Below are 22772 nucleotides of genomic sequence, written 5' to 3'. Positions count from 1 at the left end.
TTCTGGACGCGGAGGTTTCACGGACTTTGCCGTGGTCAGAACATTGTCAGGCCGGAGCTCGGGACATTGACGCGCATGCTCGATGGTGCTGGGGTTGAAGCTTAGGTGTCGTGTCCGCTACGAGAACCAGCACCAGCTTTCCCAATACCAACCCAGTATAGACAGCAACCATGGCAGCCACCGTGGGAAGCTCATTCTTCAAGGGCGAGACTGGTCGTAACACCAGAGGTTTGCTGCGACTGGTCATCCTCGTCACAATTGCAGCAACCGCCGTGGCCTCTCGTCTCTTCTCCGTTATCCGCTTTGAGAGCATCATTCACGAATGTATGTCAATTCGACTGTTCTGACTCCTATTCATGCTTGGACTTGCAGCTTGCGCCATCAATGCCTCCTCTATCACTTGCACCTTTACTCTAGCATTGTCGTTCGCGATCATTGACTAGACGTCGACTCACTAGACCAACATGGACTCGGTAGACACAATCGCTAACAACCATCTTCTACAGTCGACCCCTGGTTCAACTTCCGCGCAACCAAGTACCTCGTTCAGAATGGCTTCTCGAGCTTCTGGGACTGGTTCGACGACCGCACATGGCACCCCCTTGGCCGTGTCACCGGCGGTACCCTCTACCCTGGCCTCATGGTCACCAGCGGTGCCATCTGGCACCTCCTCCGCCTCTTGACCTTCCCCGTCGACATTCGCAACATCTGTGTCATGCTCGCTCCCGCCTGCTCTGGCTTGACCGCCTTTGCCAGTTACCTCCTGACCTCTGAGATGTCCGACTCGCCCTCAGCTGGCCTCCTTGCCGCCATCTTCATGGGCATCGCCCCCGGTTACATCTCGCGTTCCGTCGCTGGAAGTTACGACAACGAAGCCATTGCCATCTTCCTCCTCGTCTTCACCTTCTACCTCTGGATCAAGAGTGTCAAGCAGGGCTCCGTCATGTGGGGTGCTTTCACTGCCCTCTTCTACGGATACATGGTCTCGGCCTGGGGTGGTTACGTCTTCATCACCAACTTGCTTCCTCTCCATGTCTTCGTCCTACTGTGCATGGGTAGATACAGCCCTCGTCTGTACGTCAGCTACACCACCTGGTACTCTCTGGGCACGCTTGCGAGCATGCAGATTCCCTTTGTCGGTTTCTTGCCTATCCGCAACAGTGACCACATGGCTGCTCTCGGTATGTTGTCGATTGTCCAATTACATTTTGCCTTCTAACAACATATCAGGTGTCTTCGGTCTTCTCCAGCTTGTCGGTTTCGTCGAGTTTGTGCGCCAGACTCTGCCAAGCAAGCAGTTCCAGACCCTGCTCCGTGCCTTCGTCCTGGTCGTCTTCCTCGCAGCATTCGGAGTCCTCGTTCTCCTTACCTTCTCTGGAGTCGTTGCACCATGGAGTGGTCGTTTCTACTCGCTCTGGGATACTGGATACGCCAAGATTCACATTCCCATCATCGCATCCGTGTCTGAGCACCAGCCTACCGCCTGGCCTGCCTTCTTCTTCGATCTCAACTTGTTGATCTGGCTGTTCCCTGCTGGTGTCTACATGTGCTTCCGCAACCTGAAGGATGAGCAGGTCTTTGTTGTCATCTACGCCGTCCTGGCCAGTTACTTCGCCGGTGTCATGGTCCGTCTGATGCTTACCCTGACTCCTGTCGTCTGTGTTGCTGCAGCCCTTGCTCTTTCCCAGATTCTTGACACCTTCCTTGTTACCAAGACTCCTGTCGCACCCTCAGCTCAGGCCAACGGCAACAACGACATCGCCAAGACTGCTGCTTCCCTAATCCCTGACACTCTGCGCTCTACCCAAAAGCCTCTTGTCGGTATCTACTCGACCTTCTCCAAGTTCGCCATGACTGGTACCATCACCGCCTACCTTCTGCTCTTTGTTCTCCACTGCACTTGGGTTACCTCAAATGCCTACTCATCCCCTTCGGTTGTCTTGGCTTCCAGAATGGCCGACGGCTCGCAGCACATTATCGATGATTACCGCGAGGCCTACTACTGGCTCCGTCAGAACACCGAGCAGAATGCCAAGATCATGTCTTGGTGGGATTACGGTTACCAGATTGGAGGTATGGCCGACCGTCCTACCCTTGTCGACAACAACACCTGGAACAACACCCACATTGCCACTGTCGGCAAGGCCATGAGCTCGCGCGAGGAAGTCAGTTACCCCATCATGAGACAGCACGAAGTCGACTACGTCCTCGTTGTCTTTGGTGGTCTTATTGGCTACTCTGGTGACGATATCAACAAGTTCTTGTGGATGGTCCGTATCGCCGAAGGTATCTGGCCTGATGAGATCAAGGAGCGTGATTACTTCACCGCTCGTGGCGAGTACCGCATTGACGACCAAGCTTCCGACACCATGAAGAACAGCTTGATGTACAAGATGTCGTACTACAACTACAACTCCCTCTTCCCTGCTGGCCAGGCTACCGACCGCGTTCGTGGTTCCAAGCTCCCCGCTGAGGGTCCCGAGCTCTCGACTTTGGAGGAAGCTTTCACCAGTGAGAACTGGATCATCAGAATCTACAAGGTCAAGGACCTTGACAACCTCAACAGAGACCACCAAAGCGCCATGGCATTTGAGAAGGGCAACAAGAGAAAGAAGACTAGTAAGCGCAAGGGACCTAGAGTCCTACGTGTTGACTAGATGCAAAAGAAAAAGTTGCTAGATTTTTCTCTTTAGACCAGTAGCAGATTCCTTCTTTCTGTATATCTCTTATCTTTTGAAATGATGAAAAAGCATTTGAGCAAAAATATTTTGGCGTCGAATCGTTTGGCTTGACCTCACGACCACGGTATAGTAAACACAAAACTATTATAATGTGACCATTTCAGGGTGTGAGAAGGGTTTCTGATATTGGTAAGGTTTTGACCCTGTTCCTCTACAAACTTTCGTCATCACTATTGGGAATGAGCCCTCTTAGCCCGCCAAGTAGAAATCACGGGTCTCCGGCAAACGATGTGCTCAGCATTGCTTCACCTCATGACTCTGGAAGTCATGCCCAGATCCAAGAAGTTTCTTGTCATGCCGAGTTTTGCTGGCTCGGTGGCCGCGGACAAGCTCCCCGTGTGTGAAAGACAGTCACACTGCAGCTATAGACATACACAAATTTTTGTAAAGAATGCGGTCTCCATAGAGAGAACACCATTGAAAGCTGTCTCAATGGCTAGCCTCGTATTCGAATTACAACTATGCAATTCTATAGCTACATAGGGACTGTCTTTAGCACACGAGGAGGAAGGAGAAAGGTTATGGTTTCCAGCAGATCCCTTGCGGGACCAAGCTTTCTTGGTGAGGGGTTTGTTTACGATTTGTGTGGCTGGTGAGGGCTCGTGGCAGTTAAAACACATGATTTGCAAAGAGTGGAGATGCGGAACGATCTGTGGAAGGAGTTTAATAATGAACAGAGGTGCAGAGGTACTCAGATGACAAGGAGAATACGCGAGTGCAATATGGAGAAGCACAGTCGAGTAATCCCTCTTGATGATCAAACCTCAGAGCTTGCGCATGTAGAACCTCTGTCGTCGTCATTGTCCAAGAAAGAAAATGATTGCAAGTCGAAGGTGAGGCTTGGCTGGAGCACGGGTGTTTTTAGCCTGCCTGAGGCCACACCGAGTAGACAGGCCATGGCAGAGCATCTCGATTCTCTGGCATTGTTGATAGACCGTGTTCAATCCAGAAGATGTGCAGCGGTATCATGCTCAACGTTCAGGCGATTGAGACGAGGATGTTTGGTCGGCATTGGTGAGAAAACAAAAGAGGTAGGTAGAATGGAGGATTTCAGAGCAAGAGCGGGCACACGAATCGGGGTTGTTCTTACCTGATTTTGACGCCTCAAAACATCAGTCGTCATCGGAAGCATACGCGGCGTATCATGCATGGATACGCTCTTAGCCCAGAGCAACAACATTTACTTTATACGAACAAATCAAGTCGGCGCTTCGCACGCACCCTCGAGATTGGAACCATCAATCCAGCAGCCTAGCACCAGAATATGAATAGCTCAGGGCAGAACTCCGCCCCTCCTCAGCCACGGTTGGAGCGCTTCAACACAGCGCCAGAAGATCCTATAGAAGAAGGCCTCGTCCAGCCAGTCGCTGTATCGCCCGAATCCACTCGCATCAACATGAACCGCTCATCTGCCTCTACCTTCTCGACCAAATCAATACCGCCGCCTGGATCTGTCCTCACTGGCAAACAGGAACACTGTATGTTTCCTGCCATGTCCAAGTCAGCCCCGCCGCAACGCTGACACCATCTCCTCAGACCTCAAGCGCGAACTCATCTCACAACAGACAGAATGGGAGATTTCAGAGCTGGCCTCCGAGACTGCCCTACAACGCTTTGGCGCTCCCTTCAAGTCAGATGCTGGTGAAGTCGCACCAGAGGATTCCGAGCTGCCTCTGCTGCGTTACATGTTTGTGAACCATGTCCGCAACTTTCCCTTTCTTGATAGAGCCAGAGAGAAGGAGTTCTGGCAAGACAAGCTACAGACGGTAGGTCGCATCCCTCTTTTCAGCACAAACTCAAGCTGACTGCCATACGTCCAGTTCCTCGAGTCTTTTGCGACGAAGCGCATATCCTCATCCGAAGATCGCCTAGAAGAAACAAAACGCCGAAAGCTTGCCGTGAAGGCCCAAAAACTAGTAGAACTTATGATGGTATCTGGACTGCCCACTGCATCTGGTTACGAAGAGCGCATCCGATTCTCAGAAATGGAGGTCGTCGATCGAGGAGCCAACGAGCAAGGTCTGGCATTGAATGTACCCGAAGGACATTACATAAATGGTTGGGATGTCAACGTCGCTTCCGTACGAACCACCAGTGTCAAAAGACATGTACGCCATCACGCACATGCAGAGTTTCTGCTCCGCGTCAAACGACAGGGCAAGCCCGAGATCTATGTTGGAAGGAGATACGGCGAGTTTGCTCAAATGCACAAGAGATTGCGCCTCGAAATACCAGGAAAGGTGCTACCGCCGCTACCTCGCAAGAATCACTCAAGCTCGTTATACACCAAAGACGACGACGACGATGACTCAATCTCATCTGTTTCGACCCAAGACGTGAAAGAGGCCGCCGCCCATGATGAGCCTGCGCCAGCCAGCACTGGCTTCCGCAGCTATCTTCCAAATCCTTTTGGTGGTGGTCACCGTAGGACCGCCTCACGCTCGTCGCAAACCGCTTCTCCTCGCGCTTCCTTAGATGCATCTTCGACAACAAAACTCAATCGTAAGTCGGGCGACTTCAGTCGAGACCATTCACCACCGAAAGTCCTATACAGAGAAGAACAGCGTGTCTCATTGCGAGCCTTCCTGCGTAACTTTTTGCAGAACGAGAGCATCGCCAACAGTAACGCTATGAACGACTTCTTGACTGGCAATGTCGTAACACTAAATCAGGAAGAGATGGATGATGTCAAGAGGCGTATCGAGATGGACGACAAGCGTATTGAGGAACAACGGCGCTTCTACGAAATTGCACGTGCAAGAGCCAGGGAGCTTGATGTTCACATGGAGAAGTTCAGGAGAGAAGTCGTCGAGAGCAGTAAGTCACACTTGACTCCTGAGAGTGTGGAGTGTGTTCACTGACGAATGATCTAGATGGATTGACAAAGCTTTTCGCCGAGATCAAGCAGAAGAACACGATCGCAGAATTGTCTCCCGAGTACAAGAAGTTTGCTGAATGGCTTCGCATTGAGTATGCATTCCAGATGCCAATTTCCAATATACAACGCTAACTCGGTGCTTCAGAGTGGCAGCTGTGATCTATCATCTGTTCCTGGCCGAAGACAACAGTCCCGAACTGTTCGCACAAGCAAAACGTATCCATTCCTTGATTCCATACACCGCCCTCAAACAAGTCATTCGATTCGCAAACCCAGCCGCCGTCATGGCTGGTGTGCTCGACCTGTTCCTTGCTCAACCTTTTGGCGCAAAGTCTCTTTTGCAACGTATATTCTCCCTGGCTCTAGGAGACAGCATCCGCTCCGTTCAGAAGAGCATCGACGGCCTAGCTGCTAAAATCAACGAGCCCGTCTTCTGCGAGAAGATCAAGAACTACAACCAGTGTAACCAAGACATCAAGGACGCGATTCGAATCGAAGCCACTCAAGACGACCTCGATCTCCTCGTGGCTATCTTGCGAAGCGAAGATATCAAGCCAGAGCTTAAACCTGAAGAGGTTGGAAGGGCATTCAACGCTTATGTGGCATGGAACAGTGCAGTCGAGAACGTGAGTATTGTTCTTCGCAATTTCTTACACTTCCGCTAACCAAAAATTAGGTTGATGAGGAACTCAGAACGGGCGCCGAGACTTTTGCTCACCTGAAGCAATTACTGAAACTCTACACACGTCAACGAGATAAGACTATGATGTTGCGAATGATTGAGGAGCCCACAACTTTGCAACTCTTCCGCGATCTTTTCACAATCTTCTATGAGCCCCTCGTCAGGGTTTACAAATCGGCCAACGTCTACAACAGTATCAGCGACTTCGCACGCTTCATGGACGACGTGATCGTTACAGTGGAGAAGTGTCAACGACAGGACGTATCTGCCGATCCTAACCAGACGGTTCAAGCCTTTATCGATCTATGCGCAAGACACGAAGATTCGTTCTACAAGTTTGTGCACGAAGTACATCTTCACGATAACGGCTTGTTCGACCAACTCATGGGCTGGATAGAAGGCATTCTCTCATTCCTTCGTAATGGTCCTCGAGGTGGCGGCAAATTGGATATGAATGCTCTCTTCCAGGGTGCAGTCGAGATGCGACAAATCGACAAGGATGCCGCTGTACGAGAGATAAACTCTCTTATCAAATGGCAAGAAAAACGCAAGAAGTGGCACCAAGACAAGACACGTCAAAAGATGGCCACAGGCGACGCACCCGGCGCGCCCGATGGCGGAGCCTCAGATCTCATCGCATCTTTCAAACCTGATGACTTTGGTCTCAACGCTTTGGACATCCAAGACCTCAATAACGACGAAGACGAATACAGTTCCACGGACGATGATGAGGAAGATGCTGATCCTATTGCTGCAGAGAGGAAGCGCAGGGCCAGGCGACAGGACTTCCTTAGGAGGAATGCTGGCGAACCTGTCAAGCCCGATATTGTTGAGGTTACAAAGATGCGTGACGGCTTCTTGGCCATGCTGAGGATGGTATTGGCTGAGTAGAAGCTTGCATCTTTTCTCTATCTCCTCATTGCTAGTGGTAATTTTTATTAATACACATGAGGCTTTGATGATACCCTGTATTCATGCTTCAAATCTTGAGTTGACACATTTGACCCTGTGTATCTGTCGCCCAAATCAACTTTGTGTTCTCGTCACTCAGATCGCCAGAGATCCTCAGTATATATTGCGGCACTGGACCGTTGCTTCTTACTATCAAAACCTCAAGTGGGTGACCAACCACCTCTCAGTGCCGCCAACAACTAGTTCACAGGACTCGGTCTTTTGCTGTTGTAACCCACCAATGGCAATCTGGCCAGTAGCGACCGACAAACGATAACCGCGTCCGTGTACAGCACAGAAAAAAACAGCGACTTCCCGTGTCCATCATCAACAAAGATGGTTGATGGGTGGTATTGTGCGTTTGTGCAATGAGATAATAAGCTTAGGGAAGGCGGAGAGATTGAGAAGGGGAGATCTATGCAAAAGCTAATAAAGAGGAGTAGCGTCGACATGCGAACGAGAGGAAATGTAGCGTTTCCCGGGATGGGAGGTTGGGAAGTTGGGATGGATTGTGTGATTGCGCAGTGTTTGTTTGTAAGCAGCAGTGTTGAAAGGGGAATTGTCAAGGCAGAAAGGATTGGCTAGATAAAGCAGGTTATCGACGCTTGTATTGACGATCGTATTCACTTCACCACGAAACAACAAGCAGCAAAAGCACGTATAAAAATGCAGAAAGGTAAACAAAGACTAGTCCTCCTCATTGAGACTGTCAACTCTCTGATATCGAAGCTTTTTGTATGTATCTGACTACACACTACCCAGTCATCGACAAGATCAGAGCTACTCTGCCTTGAAATCGATCCTTCCACCCTGGAAATCAGGTCTGAAAGCCACAGCACCACCCTTGGTTAATTCTCTCAAAGCCATAGTAGCATATTGGGAACTACCCAACTGCATCTTAATCACCACGGCCAATTTCTGCTCTTGCTGTTGCTCTGTTTTTGTTGCAGCACCATCAGTCATGTTGACATCTTGCTGTTCCAAAGACTTTTCAAGACTCTTATCTGAACCCAACAAAGCCTCTGCTCCTCCCAAAGCATCTGCATTTCCCTCCTCCTTGGCTTTTGCAATCAGTTTGTCCAGATCTGTTTGGCACAGTTGTTCTTCGTCGTGGAAGTAGGGTTTTACTTCCCAAGCCAAGCCTTGAGGTTTCGCCATCAGTTTGCGGTAAGATCCCGAGAGCGAGATGTCTCTCCATTTCCTGCGCATGTCTTTGGGGTTGAGTTTTCCTCCTGCTTCACTGCCCATGTATTCAGAGTAGAAAGCGCCGAGTTCGTTGGCTGGGTACATGACATCGAAACCAGGTAACGGCAAGACCAAGTCGAAAATCGTGTATTTGCCGCTGGAGGCTTCTTCGGGGGTTAATGCGCGAGCACGCTCGAATTTGTCTTCGAGGGAGGTGGCGGTGTCGTGGGCGGCTGGGCGAACGATGATTTCACCGCAGTCGTCGATGGTTTCTTCGTCTTGTTGGGCGTAGGCTTCTTTGTCTTTGTGTTCGTGCACGAGGACGAGGTCGCCGGCTACGACTTTGTTGCCGTAGAGTTCATATCGACGGCCGGCTACTGTGTTCCAGACTAGCGATTGGTAGGCGTGAACGTACATGAGACGGAGGTTGCGAGGGATGTTTTGAAGAGCACCTTGCCAGTCCTTTGCGCGTAGTAGTTCTCCGGATTTGCGGTCTACCCAGCCCAAATGTCTGATCAAAGCATTTTCGGCTTGGAAACGACGAGGGAGCTTGTCGAGAGCAGCTCCTGACTTCTTTGTTGTTTTCCAGATGTGCAGAGCCTCGGCGCGAGCAATATCATCGTGTGAAATCTTGGTTGAAGCCTGGTCGGGATTAGAAGCGGCGGCCAATGCCTCGGGACTGTAAGACAGAATGTCTTCAACAGCGCTCTCCAGGTCACCGCGAAGCATCTTCCTGCCGATAGTATCTGTGGAAATGGCAAAGGTACCGAAACGCTGGAGGCCGTAATAGTTAATGAAACCGCGCTCTTGGAATTGTGCGATGGCATCGCCAGTGATTTTCTTTGCATTCTCGAGCTGAGTGGCTGCATCGCCTTGCTGACCAGGGAACGTGCAGTCACGAAGAGTGATTGTGAATTCGTTTCCGTAAAGGTCGCCCAGATCAAGACCCTGGGGCATGTACTTGAAGCCACCGAGTCTGGCTTGCCTGAGTGTGGAGTTGATGCCCTGCAGACGATCGGCAGCAATGCGGTATGCACTCACGCGCTGGACAGTGACACCTCTGCGATCCTTTGTTCCGGCGAACTGGAAGTTTTTGACGTGTAGCTTGAGCTGACTGGCAATCCAGTAAAGCACCTCCATAGTATCCTTGTTCTCCTTGTACAGAGTAAAATGCAAGTGTTCACCTCCAAGCTCTTCCCAACCGACCTTGCCCTTTGGGCGAGCATTCTTTCCTTTTGATCCAGGAAGAGCGCGAGCATTGATCTTGTTTGCAGCAGCAGCAACCTTGATGGCGATTGTGTTGTCATCGTTGGTCATGGTGTCGATTCTGCCGTTGAAGATGCGACGGACGTTGATGTGAGCATCGGTACGCATTTGCTTGTCTTGGATGACATCTGATTGCAAGTTGCCATGATCTCTAGGCTTGCGCTCGGGGCGGGCGATGGATTTGGCGTAGAGGTTGCAAATGTCGGTTGTTGTCTTTTCGCCGAAGATGGTCTTGAGAGTGCCAATGTCGGCGGGTGCGATCTATAGCTTGTCAGATAGATGTTCTTAGCCTGGTTACAGTGGAACAAACCGAAGCAAGAGCCTCTTCGATGCGCTCCTTGACAGCCAACTCTGCATTGTCGGGCTTGGGTTGTTCCTCTTTTACAGGTGCAGATTCAGCCTTGACGGGTTCGGCAGACTTCTCCTTCTCTTCTCCTGCCTGTGTATCCTTCTCGACCTTCTTGACAGCCTTGACAGCGGGACCAGTCAATTCATCCAAGTGGAAAACGGTGCCGTCTGTGGAAATCTCGTTGACCAGGAAATCGGTGTAACGCTTCTTGACGACACCTCCAAAACCAGCAGATTGTGATGCAAAGACAGTGATTCCGGCACTCTTCTCTTGTTCCAGTTGTGCTGCTACAGCAGCGTCGACTTCTGGTAGCGATGTTGAGACTGAGTCCTCGGGACCTGTGAGGCGAACCTTCTTGCGCGGTTGTTCGTCCGACATAGCGACGATGATATGCCTGATAGTTTGGGTCAAAATTGGTAGATAGGCGAAATATCTACACAATTGTTGTCAAGTTCGAGTCCTTCAAGCACAAGACCACCGAGATGGCACTTTTTTCGGGGTTTGCTTTGTTTGTCTTTCATGACGGCAGGCACTCCGCCCGTGCCTTCCCAACTTCGCCTCTCCATCTTCTTTTCCTCTAAAAAACATTCTTATCAAGATACACAATCTTCTCTGTATCAGGTCTTCGTCCTGAGAGATGTGAGCATACGCTGAAGGACAGGTACAATCAATAGGAGGGTGTCGTCTCCCGCACGCGACCTAGACTCATTGTAGCTCCTTGCACTGCCAGCAGTCCTTCTTGCTGGTGGTCCAAGTAGCAGTCGCTCGGGTGTCCACAAGCAAGTGATACTTGTTCTGGTGATTCATAGCCATGTAGCAGTGAGAACTTTGTGGCCGGTACGCAATGCGTAAGTTTTCGTGCTTTTCAAGTCGGTGGTGAGACTGGAATGTCCGTCTAATCGCGCCTGCTTCTTTGAGCGCCTGCTTGTCTTGCAACACAAACGCTGTGCTTTCACTCACTCGACTCTGCTGCCTTGACGCGTTCACAATCAAATTTCACTTTCCAAACCTTCCACTCCATCGTTCGACCATCGCACATATCTCAATCATCGCAACTACTTCCTGAGGTCATCGCTCACGCCATCCACCATGCCTCCAAAAGCCCCCACTCACGTTGAGCACAATGTCTATCTCACATCTTCTGTCACGTTTGACAACAAGAAGGACGATTTTGGAAGACTCCAAGTCTACCAAGCTTTCTCATCCCTTGACGAAGCAAATGATTTCTGTGCCGCCAAAGCTGATGAGCTTGCTCAGAGCCTCGACATCGAGGCCCCTGAACCTACTTTGAAGCACTACACCAACGATGGCGCCTTCAAGATGGAACTGCCTCTGGAGAACAGAAACAGAGATGTCATCGTCGAGACGCTCATCATGCCTCTCATGGGCGGCGTCATTAAGCACGACAAGCCAGTTTCTCGCAACACCACAAAGTCGAAACAGGCCAACAAATCAAAAGTCAAAAAGTCACAAGCCTCCGACGATGAAGACGATCAGGATGTCGACATGGACACCGACACAAAGCCCACGAGAGCCACAACTCGCAAGGATTCCAAAGCCTCAAAACTTGACACAGAAGTCACTCAAGCCGACATCGATGCAGCTCCCTCTGGCACCCGCGATGTTCTCAAGACCAACGAATCATACACTATCTTCGGACACCATAAGTATTGGAGTGAAGAGCAAGTCAGAGTCATCGTTAGATTGTTTGGAGGCAGAGTGAACAAATCGCTGCCTGTTTACCACCAACCCGATCACACCCTCGTACTTGGTTCAGAGGTTCCTTCGAGGCTCCTGGGCCGCATCAAGCAAAAGGAATTCAAGCCAATTACTCCTGACGACATGTTTGCCTACATCACTAATATGTCTAATATGGCTGACCCTACTGGTGCTTCCCGTATCACCAGCGAAGAAGTCGCCAAAGCCTGCAAGAAGGTCTCCGGCAAGCCTGTCAAGGAGGATGAGTCAACAGACAGCGACGTGGACGTCAAGGACGCTTCGGGATCTGACAAGGAGTAAGGAGGGATATCTAGAAGGACAGAGAGGCTGCAGCATACAAAAAATCATAGGGCGTGAGAAGCATTGCTAGAAACATTGCTAGAAGTAAAGGACCATGGCTACAAGATAGCACTGCAAGAAAGCTTTCATCTGAACAATAGTCGATCTCCCGTGTGCTTAAAGTTAAGCTGTAGAGATGCTTTACAAAGAACATGGTTTCCACAGAGATACACCATCAAGAGCTCTCTCAGTGGTCAAGCTTATATCCAAAACACAATTGTGCATTTCATCAAACTACAATACCTTTGTACTTGTATTCTGGGATGTGATACAATAGTTGAATGCTGAAGACGACGTTGATAGATGCTTCAGAAGACGTCATTTTCGGATCGGCAATCTTGACCCTGAACCTTTTCTGCACGCTCGGTCCCAACGATCTTTCTTGTTCTCTGCTTTGTCCTGTTTAGGAGGATGCTTGATCTGCATCCTGACTCTTGCGTTCACCACGCTCGTCATTTCAGAACCTCACTGGCGTTTTGGCGAGTCAACAACCCATGTCAAGACGTGCAAGGAAAGTAGTAGCATGAAGGAAATCCGCTGGTCGTGACTTCTGCGACTACACAACGAGCTGTGCCGTGCTCCCGATCGTGTTCGGCTTCATGTGTTCTGTTGACTCAACACCTGACATCCATCCAATTCCGAGCAGAAGATTGCTGATAAATTCGCTGCGACATGGCCATGTTTGATGTATCTCGTATCATCATCAACCTCGGCACCGACTCTGCACGCGATATGTCGTGAGCTTTTATAGGCTGCCGGCATGCAATTCCGTGCAAAAGAGTGGGTTTTGAATGATTCAGGTTCGTCCCTATCTCGGTGGATCTTGACGAACCGAGGAATCTGAGTTGTTCCATCTTTGTCGAACGCATCATTGTAGATCTTCGAAGATCTTTGCAAGTCACTGTTTTTTCTATCTTGCTTCTTTCTCAACATTGATTAAGCCAACCCCTGCACATCTATCTGTCCTTGCAGCTACATCGTCCATCTACACAATCGCAATACTCGTGGAAACGCGATTTTTGTAGTTGGTTGCTGAACTTGCTGCACTTTACATTGAGTCGACGAACAACTCTTCATTTAATTCCGCTTAAGGACTGCGGACTTCGAACCAGCCATATGGCTAGCACACCAGATGAGACGGGCTACCCGTCGCCAGAGACGCCATCAGAAGGCCTTCCTACACCAGGAGAGCATGCACGCCTTCATCATCTACTCGCCACAATCGATGAGCCGGAGCAACCACCTTTCATACAGTCTCGCATGCACTCATTAACACCTACGCTACACGAGGAGTACAATGATCGTCGCAGCTCCAGAACAACAAAAAGGCATTCTTACAATTCCATGACTGAGAAAGAACTAGACAACCGAGAGCACATGATCCAGCAGAAATATGCTGAACGCCTCTGCTCTAAGTGTAAAAACCTGGACCGGGATCAGGAAGCCGCACTGGAGGCTATGCAGATTGTACCACCAGAGAAGGAAGAAGACAGTAAGATTGTTACCTGGGATGGTGAGAACGATCCAAAGAGCCCGAAGAACATGCCCGAGTTGCGTAAATGGATGATTGTTGTCTCGAGTGGTCTGATGACTTTCTGTGTGTCATTTGCCAGTTCTGTGTTCTCGACCACGACTTTCGTAACAGCGAAACTGTTTGGTGTCAGCAGCGAGGTCATGATATTGGGTCTTTCGCTATACGTGCTTGGTTTTGCTTTTGGTAAGCCTCTCGTCGTTATTTCCTTTTGAATGTGCTGCTGATACATTTACAGGACCTTTGGTCTGGGGACCGCTGTCCGAAGCATATGGCCGCACTCGTCCTCTCTTTGCTGGAATGATCATTTTCTGTATCTTTCAGGTTCCCGTCGCTGTCGCTCAAAACCTGCAAACGATCTTCATCTGTAGATTCCTTGGCGGAGTTGCTGGTGCCGCTCCTCTGGCGATCGTCGGAGGCATGTTCGTTGATTTCATGGAACCCATCAACCGTGGTGTGGCTACAAGTGTCTTCGCCGGAGCAGTATTTGCTGGGCCTGTAGCTGGACCTGTAGTTGGCTCCTTCATCACATATAGCTATCTCGGTTGGAGATGGACTGCCTGGATCACTCTCATCATGTCGGCTTTCTTCACCATCGTCGCTTACCTAGTGACACCGGAGACTTACGAGCCTGTCTTGCTTGCGTGGAAGGCTGAGAAGCTCCGTCATGAGACCAAGGACTGGGCCCTGCACTCCAAGAGCCAAGAGGAGCCCCTCAACCTCGACACTATCATCAACAAATACCTCATGAAGCCACTCCACATGATTGCCAAAGAGCCCATCCTCATCGTTCTGACAGTCTACATGAGTCTCGTCTACGGTATCCTGTACCTGACTTTCGAAGCCTATCCTATCAGTTTCGAAGAGGATCGTGGTTGGTCTCCTGGTCTTGCCTCCCTACCATTCATCGCAATTTTCATCGGAGTTGTCCTCGCTTGCGCCATCATTGGAACCTTTAGCAAGACGTGGTATGCCAAACGTCTCATTGAATCTGGCAAGCTGAATCCCGAGGACAGACTCCCGCCAATGATTGCGGGTTCAGTGATTCTACCCATTGGTCTTTTCTGGTTCGCATGGACGTCGCATCCTGATACTCAATGGGCTGCCCAAGTGGTTTCAGGTATCTTCATTGGCCTGGGCATCATTCTGATCTTCATGAGCGGTGTCACATACATGGTCGATGTGTACTTGCTCAATGCCAATAGTGCCATTGCAGTCAACACATTCATCAGATCTGGAGTAGCTGCTGGGTTCCCCATGTTTGCAACCTACATGTTTGATGGATTAGGTGTCGATTGGGCGACATCGTTGCTGGCATTTGTCTGCATTGCACTCATTCCTTTCCCTCTTATCTTCTGGTTCTACGGCAAGAAGATTAGAAGCTTGAGCAAGTTTGCCTTTGACCTAAATTAGAAGAGCTTAGTCTCGTCACGACTGTTAGAAGATACCCAGACAACTTAACGAATTTATGAACACCCATCAAACACAGAGATGTCTTCCACGATTGCATATAGAATTTTCTGAATTTCACAGATCATGATGCGTGTTATGCCCATCCGGATTAATGCTTTGTCGGCTGAGCGCTACGAATCGCCCTCAAATCACCTCACTCCAGAACTTAAGCCACCACTCCAATGACTCTTGCAATCAATATGACTCCCAGATCCTCTGATCTACATATAAGGAACTTGCCTTCTCATCAACTTTTTCGAGGTCGCAACCACCAACAAGAAGGATTCTACGATAAAGGATGCGTCTGTCAAACATCTTCCTCGCGCTCATGGCCATGGCTAGCGCAGTTTACGGTCAAAGCGAGGACTGCTACTCCGACGAGAATGACTTTCAACCAGGCCACATGGAAGACATGGCCAAGCTCCCAGAGGAGATAGTAAGTTCCCTTTGAACCCTGTCCAGCATCCCAGAAGAATCACATTTACTAATCTCATCGCCCCAAAACAGCAACGCTGCATCAGAGTCAGCATATGGGCTTGGGCCTGGACCGATGTCGAGAAACAACTCGATCTCTTCTGCGACCACAGTACCGGCGAATGGCACCACACCATCCCTTCTTGCCTCCAAAAACACTGTCCTTCCGACCCCAGCGCCGCAATCTCCCAATACAACACTTTCAACTCTGCCTTGTGTCGTGGGTGGGAAGGTCCCGGTCTGCCCTTAACTACCATCCTCTCTTCCTCTGGCGCTGCCTTCACCACCAGCACGATTTTCCCAACATCCTCAGAAACCAGATACGTGATGCCGGAATTTACACCTAGACATTCTACGTCAACGAGTTATGCTTGTTTGAATGGACATGACCGGTGTTGGATTAATAAGCCCACGAGTATTTATACTTTGAGGACGACGAGCAAGAAGTGGACCAAGTCAAGGCATAGGTTGTTGGCGAGTACGACGCCTTGGGGGGACAAGACTAGGCCGGCAAAGACGAATGCTAGGCCCACGCATTGAGGTCGAACGGGAGAAAAAGGAAAGGAGATGAGAAGAGGAGAATGGCAAGATGGAATCTGTCATCTTCAGAGCCTGCGAAGGATGAAGGAGGTTCGAGCAAAACAGTTATCAGGAAGGATAATACCAAGCTGCGAAAAAGACTAAAGCACGATGAATCACAGTTTTTGAGATACAATGAAACCCACAAGCGACTTTCAAACATATACGACGGATAGACGGTGTAAAAAAAAAAAAAAAAAAAGACGTGGGAACTCCAAGACCAGAATTTGGTTCAAGATCTCAAAGTCGAGTCTGATATCGCTAGCTTTTGGGGGGAAACAAAAAATTGATTGTATGAGCTCGCAAAATGGCCTCTTCACAACACAGTGACAGACGAGCCAAACTGACAAATTGGATGCCCTAGGAGAATGTGCTATCCGAAGTGACCATGAAGGAGTTGCCTAGTGCTATAGCAGTATAAAATCGCTGCCTAAGCTCACAGCGTCATGACTACCTCAACAAGCGTCACATTACAACCCTTTCGAGACTGTAGCTAGGCAGACGTCTAGGCAGCAGTGCTGTTACCCCTCAGATCTGTCTATACCACAAATATTACACATCATAGAAAGATATCAAAATACATCACAAATATCACATCACATCACTACGAAATCAAGAAGACAAAATTTCCAAACTGCAGCAATTTGATTAATGCGCTGATAGACTAAACTTTGTATGGAAGAAAAAAAAAACTTCTCAACCCCTCTACCTCATCTACCCTCATTAAAAACACCCAGTGGGTACAAAAAGAGTAATAGAAGTGTCCCTGTTTGTGGAAAGTGGATAATGGGAAACAAGCCAAAGCTGAAAAGAGTTGCTTAACTTGCCCACATCGAGTCATTGATGGAACCATGCCCCTTTTTGACGTTAGGTTTTGGCAATTGGTGTGGAGCTGGATGTGCGTGAGGTGAGGGGGAGGTACTGTGACGAGGCGAACTCGCTTGTGTTTGTGGATGATGGTGCTGCTGAGAAGAAGCAGACTTGTGGTTGTGGCGACGGCGGTGGTTCTTGTGGTTTTCACCGCTGTCAGATCTTCTTGATGCCTGATTTGGTGGTCGCAACGAAGAGGTTGTCGACTTTGATTGTTTTGATGGACCGGAGAAGGGAGATGATGACTGTTTTGATGTAGAAGACGATGGGGATGATGATGTTTGTGATTGCGACGATGAGGTGGTCGGCTTTTGTGTTTGTGGCTTTCGCGATTGAGAGGAGCGAGATGTGGGTGTTTCTGCCCAAATAGAGTCGAAGATGCCTGTTGGGCGAGGACGAGTAGCTGGCTTGGGAGTGGCCTTAGACGCATTGGCGGGCTTGTCTTCGGTCTCCTCTGGCTTTTCCTCGTCAGTCTCTGGTGGAACGTAAAGTACCATCTGAAGGTAATACTCGCGAGGCTTGGGGAACTCTGCCTTGGGAGCCTCGGGCTTAGGAGCCTCTGGCTTAGAAACCTCTGGTGTGATAGTCTCGTAAGGGAGTAACTCACATTCTTGCTTTGGCATCCAGGGTTCTTCCCACATCAGCACTGGGCCGGCTCTTCTGTATCTCGCGTAGTAGTCATCCCACAATTCGTCAAGTGTCATGTTGGCCGCATTAGCGGGTCCCTTGTAACGAGCTTCGATGTCAGTGATCTCCTGCAGCATGCTGGACATGTTGTAGGTAGAACGAGTCTTGACAGGCATCGAAGCTGGTTTGATTGATGCCTTGGCGGCGGACGAAAACATTCTGAAAGAAGAGTTCGACATGTTGAGATATTCTGGAAGACAAAATAGTCTGTAAAGATGTGTTCTGTTCTTGATGTTGGTGATGAAGGCAACTAGTCAAGATGGTCCGAAGATGAAAGCAAGAAGGAGAATGGAGAATGGAGAGGGGATTTTATTGCCTCGAGGATCACTGAGAAACCCTCCTAGGATCACTGCATCTGCATTGGGCAGATCACTGAACGAGCCCAGGAAACAATTGGTGGTATAAGCGAAACCACCTCAGGTGCGGGAGTTTTCTTGTGATCTGGAGTTGTGATAGGCGAGCTCAAAACAGAGCACGAAACAGTTTTTGCATGCAAGTTTACAACAGGTGAGCAGGACTGTGATCGTGGGCAAACATCAATATGAGAATTAGCGGATCGTCACTTGGTACGAATTGGACGGCAAATATTAGAGAACTTGATGTATATCGCTTGTGGCGCGTTGGCTGAATTTTCTGAAGCTGTTTCCCGAGATATCGCGTGTTTTCTGATCCTCTGATATCAGCAATCTGGGTAGACCCCAGTATCAACTTCCCTGGGTAAACACCACATTTCTTCTTCGAAACAGGCCAAACGTATACTGCATGCCTAGAATTACCGAGTTTGATCTGGCTCTTTCGCTCTATCCTGCTGAGACAAGTGCAAGCTATGGAGCGCAGTCAGGTGACCAGGAACAGTCGTCCAGGACACCCCAAGATATTCCGACGACCGCCACATGCGGACAAAGCTCCAAGTAGTAAGGCAATCGCGTAGCAAGCATCTGGTGTCTACTTGTCGGAAAATGTTCCTTCTGATGTGGGTGTCTTCATTCGTCTTCCTCAATCGACAGACGACCGTCATCCACGACTTGATTACTTGAGAGGTATGCCAGGCAGGTTTAGTGATTCGTGATGATTGCAAGAATCTGGTACTTTTGTCAAGATAGCCGCGTCCGAGGCAAGAAGTCTGATGAACTGTCGTCGGAGTCGCATCCGGTAGTGAGCTCGAAGGCCATGATTGGGGGCGTGTCGCATCGAGTCCACATAAGCCTCATCAAATCATCCAAGTTCCCATGGTCAACAGAACTGCTGCCTCCTAACAGAGTGGCTCTCGAGCATTATCGATTTTCTGTACATGATGGAAGAAAGATAGAAAGAACACAGAAGCTAGGCCGTTATGAGTTTAACTTCATGGACTCACACGGAAGGTGGGGGGTGCTCGTCATCACCATCTCTTGCTTTTCGTTTATCAAACACATCTCTACAACCACAACCAACATAGACATCGTCCTGGTATGTGTGAGAGAGGGTCCAACGATGGGATGTATAGATCTGCAAGGACTTCTGAAATAGCTCATCCGTCGAACCAAAATTGACATCCTGTTTGACTTTACAAGCAACGATCGTCGACATGCCGTGAGACCCGGTTCATGATCATGATAAAGCCGTTCTATCCCACAAGCATCACTTTTAGCCATCATCAAGACAAATCTCGGAATTGCTGAAATCGCCGCCTACAATATACTTCAACATGCCTCTACTAGAACCCCTCAACATCATCTTCGAGGCTGTAATCACAACCTTATCAATCCTCTGTTTCCTCGCCATTACAGGAGCCTTCGCTGCAGCTGGATACTATGTCGCCGCACCTTTGGGTTACCTCGCTCTCCGGCTCATCGGCCTTGCATGGGGACAGACTACACCTCCGACTCGCAAAGAGACGCGTTGGGTGGGAGTGATGTTTATCGGATTAACGATTCTTATCATATTGCTGTTCAAAATGATTGAGCCGGAGTTTGCGAGCACTACATCTATTATGCCCGGGCTTCGGGGCTTGTCGCAGTTGATGTGGTTTAATTGTGTTGTTTACCTTGATGCTGGTTTGAGAGCGGTAGTAATCACAGGTATGCTGAGTGCAGTGGTCATGGGAGTGCGTTGGGCGGGCTTACTCTAGGCGATCACAGAACTTATCTGCCATGCTTTGCTTTTAAAGAAAAGGAGATTCTGGACAAGACTTCGAGTAGTTTGACAGAGGTTTCATAACGCATGACAGCATGTAGAGCATATATAACATGATGTTGTAGACAGCCTCACAACTTGGCCAATCTCTCCTTGGGACCGGCCAGAGGATCGTATGCGGCAACACTGAGTGTGTCTGGTGCCACAGGTGCAGTATGTGTGTGCAAACTCCTGACATCCACAAGCTCAGGTGTCAGCTGATCGATGCTGCTACAGCCGATCAAGCGCATGTTCATCTCCATCTCGTCCTTGAGGAGTTGCATAGCGCGGTCAACACCAGGTAAACCATATGCTGACATGGCGTAAAGGAAAGGACGGCCAATACCCACGCCCTTTGCACCAAGACAAAGAGCCTTGAGGATATCAGTGGCACGGCGGATACCGCCATCAATGTAAATCTCAATCTTGTTCTCGAGACCCAGACGACGCAACTCGGGCATGGTCTCAGCAAGGATCTCAATACCAGATCGTGATGTATCGAGCTGGCGACCTCCGTGGTTGGACAACACGACACCGTCGACGCCTGCAGCAACAGCTCTAATCACATCCTCGACTCTTTGAACCCCCTTGAGTAGGATAGGCATCTTAGTGACGCTCTTGAACCAAGGAATGTCCTTCCAGGAGAGCGAAGGATCGATGAAGGAGGAAATTGCTCTAGCGGCACCTTGGCTACGGTCGACATTGTCGCCACCAGTACTTTGGACGTTGCTGCCGACGTCGGAGAACTTGGAACGCATGTCCTTCTCACGGCGACCGAGCTGAGGTGCATCAACGGTGATGAAGAGACCCTTGCAGCCACGCTTTTCGGCGTGCTCGATGATGCGTTTTGTGATGTCTCTATTCTTGTTGACCTTTATGTAATTGTGTCAGTGCTGAACATGTGTGAACAAGGCGTGATCAACATACGTAGAGTTGGAGCCACTGAACTTGATCGCCCTCAGCAGCATCCATAATCTCGTCGAAAGAGCAAGATGCTAGAGTAGGGATCATCTGAATGACATTATGCTTCTTTGCGCCACGGGTCAAGACGACTTCTCCCTCGGGGTTTCCCAGCTTGCCCAGAGCAGTTGCTGTTACGTAGAAAGGCATGCTGACTTTGGTACCCAGCATCGTTGTCGACATGTCAACATTCTCAACATCAACGAGAACCTTGGGTCTGAACCAAATCTTGTGGAAGGCGCTGTGGTTTTCACGCATAGTCTGTTAAATTGGTCAGTGACAAGCAGCAAAATACAACTCTGCCAGGCTTACAATTTCATCATCAGCACCTGATGAGTAATAAGCCCAGGCCGTCTTCTTCATGACTCTCTTGGCCACAGCTTCAAAGTCCATCAGGTTGTAGCATTGCTCAAGAATAGGCATGCGCTTGATTCTTTCTTGTCTCTCGACCTCATCGGGATCCTCCTCCTTGGCCTCCTGCTGAACGGTATTCATATCGACCTCGCCCAAGTGCTTGCTCTTGTCCAGGAACTTGTCGAGGGTGTCTGGAGGGTGGATGGGCTCGTATTCTTCAGTGGCGTCCTTTCCAGCATACTTGAGGATAATCTTGGGGCCACCAGGGTGTTCGGGAAGAAACTCTGTCACGTCGTAGGCGCGTCCATGGACAATGACCCAGCATGATTCGGCGCTGTTGTGCTTGGCCACCTCTTCGCCAGTCAATTTGACGGCCTGCGTGTTGTTGCTATCATGGTTCATGTTGACTTTGTGCTATGTTTCGACGACTCGGTCAGGGCAGCGAGATTGGACGGGCAGGAGTCGACGAGGCTGGAGGAAATCGACCTGGACGCTGGGATGAGGTGGGAGACGGTCGAATAAGAACTATCAACGGATACTCTTCCGACGAGACGCAGTTCTCTCCCTCTTCGGTACAAGGGAATGGGAAATGTTGCTGTCCCCACACCACACGGCAGATGCGGAGTTAACTAACCTTTGGTTTCATCCTCGGCATATCTCTGCCCGAATCGCTTCTAAGAGCAATGCTGAAGCCATCATCCAGGATACAGTGCGTCTAGACGACTCTGCAAATATAGATACCTGTGTCAATTCTCGGTCTTCTGATTTCGATGTCATTTACCATTGCGTCTCAGCTCGGAGAAGATGCCTATGGATAATTGAGCCGCACGGCATACCAAGTACAGCAAGTGTTTCAGCATAACCCCACACTTTGACGCCAAATCGCCTATTCTTTGATTGGTCAGGACGCTTAGAATGACCAAACACTCTCGTGATTCGCTGATCCGCTATATCCGCTATACCCGCCAGTTCTTCTCAATCGAGTAATACCAGACGCAACCATCTTTCAGATCCTCAAAGAAGGCTTCGAAGTTTCGTACGATCGTCGGGATTGTATCTCATGAATGATGACCTCGACGAAGAGGTACTATAAAAATGCAGAAAGCAGTACAGAACTAACGGCATGTCCAGAGAGAGCATGCTTAAACTCTGCTTTCCTTGGATATAGTTCTGAGTATGGAAAATATCCTGCATTGCGACAGTTTTATATGGTACAAACGGCGCCATTAGTCGCATGTAGCATCTGCTGCCATGTTATATACCTTGTCTATAGTAGGTCGGAGGCCGAGATCAAGTTGCATTGTTTATCTACTGCATGAGTTATACGTTTGCTATCGTGACTACAATCAGGCTTTGGAACGACCACCTGGAGCTTCGCATAGTTACAAAGACGTACGTCGACCGGAAGATCGTATTCGGCGAGCTATTGACGCAACTTTCAGGCAGGAGAAAAGACAGGACGAAGCAGTCACATGCCGCGCCTCCAGTCATGGAGTACACCTTAGTGTTGTTGTCGTTGATAGAGAAGTTCAGAAGTCAACTGCCATCGTTTATATACTGTGCGTGTTACGGTCAGCTAGAAATTCACAGCATGAAAGTGA

The 22772-nt window shown here is 49.4% G+C and overlaps 9 protein-coding genes across 9 annotated transcripts; 6 read left to right on the top strand and 3 right to left on the bottom strand.

Moving 5' to 3' along the window:
* Nucleotides 1-170: 170 nt before the first annotated feature.
* Nucleotides 171-2657, top strand: M437DRAFT_45137 (STT3 subunit of Oligosaccharyl transferase; the record flags this gene model as incomplete). Its single annotated transcript, XM_041021027.1, has 3 exons — nucleotides 171-324; nucleotides 507-1181; nucleotides 1231-2657. The coding sequence occupies 3 exons, from the start codon at nucleotides 171-173 to the stop codon at nucleotides 2655-2657; spliced, it is 2256 nt and encodes a 751-aa protein (XP_040881391.1).
* Nucleotides 2658-4137: 1480 nt separating this feature from the next.
* On the top strand, nucleotides 4138-7192 carry M437DRAFT_44662 (uncharacterized protein; the record flags this gene model as incomplete). The annotated part of the gene is made up of 6 exons (XM_041020943.1): nucleotides 4138-4219; nucleotides 4278-4507; nucleotides 4562-5558; nucleotides 5615-5711; nucleotides 5765-6245; nucleotides 6296-7192. The coding sequence occupies 6 exons, from the start codon at nucleotides 4138-4140 to the stop codon at nucleotides 7190-7192; spliced, it is 2784 nt and encodes a 927-aa protein (XP_040881390.1).
* Nucleotides 7193-8032: 840 nt separating this feature from the next.
* Nucleotides 8033-10430, bottom strand: M437DRAFT_45251 (pseudouridine synthase TruD/Pus7; the record flags this gene model as incomplete). The annotated part of the gene is made up of 3 exons (XM_041021055.1): nucleotides 8033-8175; nucleotides 8263-9964; nucleotides 10047-10430. The coding sequence occupies 3 exons, from the start codon at nucleotides 10428-10430 to the stop codon at nucleotides 8033-8035; spliced, it is 2229 nt and encodes a 742-aa protein (XP_040881389.1).
* Nucleotides 10431-11141: 711 nt separating this feature from the next.
* Nucleotides 11142-12071, top strand: M437DRAFT_64909 (uncharacterized protein; the record flags this gene model as incomplete). Its single annotated transcript, XM_041024506.1, has 1 exon — nucleotides 11142-12071. One exon carries the CDS (start codon nucleotides 11142-11144, stop codon nucleotides 12069-12071), a length of 930 nt encoding a protein of 309 aa, XP_040881388.1.
* Nucleotides 12072-13568: 1497 nt separating this feature from the next.
* Nucleotides 13569-15054, top strand: M437DRAFT_45275 (MFS general substrate transporter; the record flags this gene model as incomplete). Its single annotated transcript, XM_041021061.1, has 2 exons — nucleotides 13569-13827; nucleotides 13880-15054. The coding sequence occupies 2 exons, from the start codon at nucleotides 13569-13571 to the stop codon at nucleotides 15052-15054; spliced, it is 1434 nt and encodes a 477-aa protein (XP_040881387.1).
* A 367-nt stretch (nucleotides 15055-15421) lies between these two features.
* M437DRAFT_83298 (uncharacterized protein) lies at nucleotides 15422-16567 on the top strand (the record flags this gene model as incomplete). Its single annotated transcript, XM_041027908.1, has 3 exons — nucleotides 15422-15529; nucleotides 15601-15891; nucleotides 16511-16567. 3 exons carry the CDS (start codon nucleotides 15422-15424, stop codon nucleotides 16565-16567), a joined length of 456 nt encoding a protein of 151 aa, XP_040881386.1.
* A 397-nt stretch (nucleotides 16568-16964) lies between these two features.
* Nucleotides 16965-17882, bottom strand: M437DRAFT_64907 (uncharacterized protein; the record flags this gene model as incomplete). Its single annotated transcript, XM_041024505.1, has 1 exon — nucleotides 16965-17882. One exon carries the CDS (start codon nucleotides 17880-17882, stop codon nucleotides 16965-16967), a length of 918 nt encoding a protein of 305 aa, XP_040881385.1.
* Nucleotides 17883-19390: 1508 nt separating this feature from the next.
* Nucleotides 19391-19813, top strand: M437DRAFT_64906 (uncharacterized protein; the record flags this gene model as incomplete). The annotated part of the gene is made up of 1 exon (XM_041024504.1): nucleotides 19391-19813. One exon carries the CDS (start codon nucleotides 19391-19393, stop codon nucleotides 19811-19813), a length of 423 nt encoding a protein of 140 aa, XP_040881384.1.
* A 136-nt stretch (nucleotides 19814-19949) lies between these two features.
* M437DRAFT_83296 (uncharacterized protein) lies at nucleotides 19950-21573 on the bottom strand (the record flags this gene model as incomplete). The annotated part of the gene is made up of 3 exons (XM_041027907.1): nucleotides 19950-20729; nucleotides 20785-21078; nucleotides 21130-21573. 3 exons carry the CDS (start codon nucleotides 21571-21573, stop codon nucleotides 19950-19952), a joined length of 1518 nt encoding a protein of 505 aa, XP_040881383.1.
* Between the last annotated feature and the right edge of the window lie 1199 nt (nucleotides 21574-22772).

The sequence above is a fragment of the Aureobasidium melanogenum genome, assembly GCF_000721775.1.
Source record: "Aureobasidium melanogenum CBS 110374 unplaced genomic scaffold scaffold_6, whole genome shotgun sequence".
Classification (NCBI taxonomy): domain Eukaryota; kingdom Fungi; phylum Ascomycota; class Dothideomycetes; order Dothideales; family Saccotheciaceae; genus Aureobasidium; species Aureobasidium melanogenum.
The sequence above is the reverse complement of the archived record's forward strand: the minus strand, read 5'-3'. Positions and strand labels throughout refer to the sequence as shown.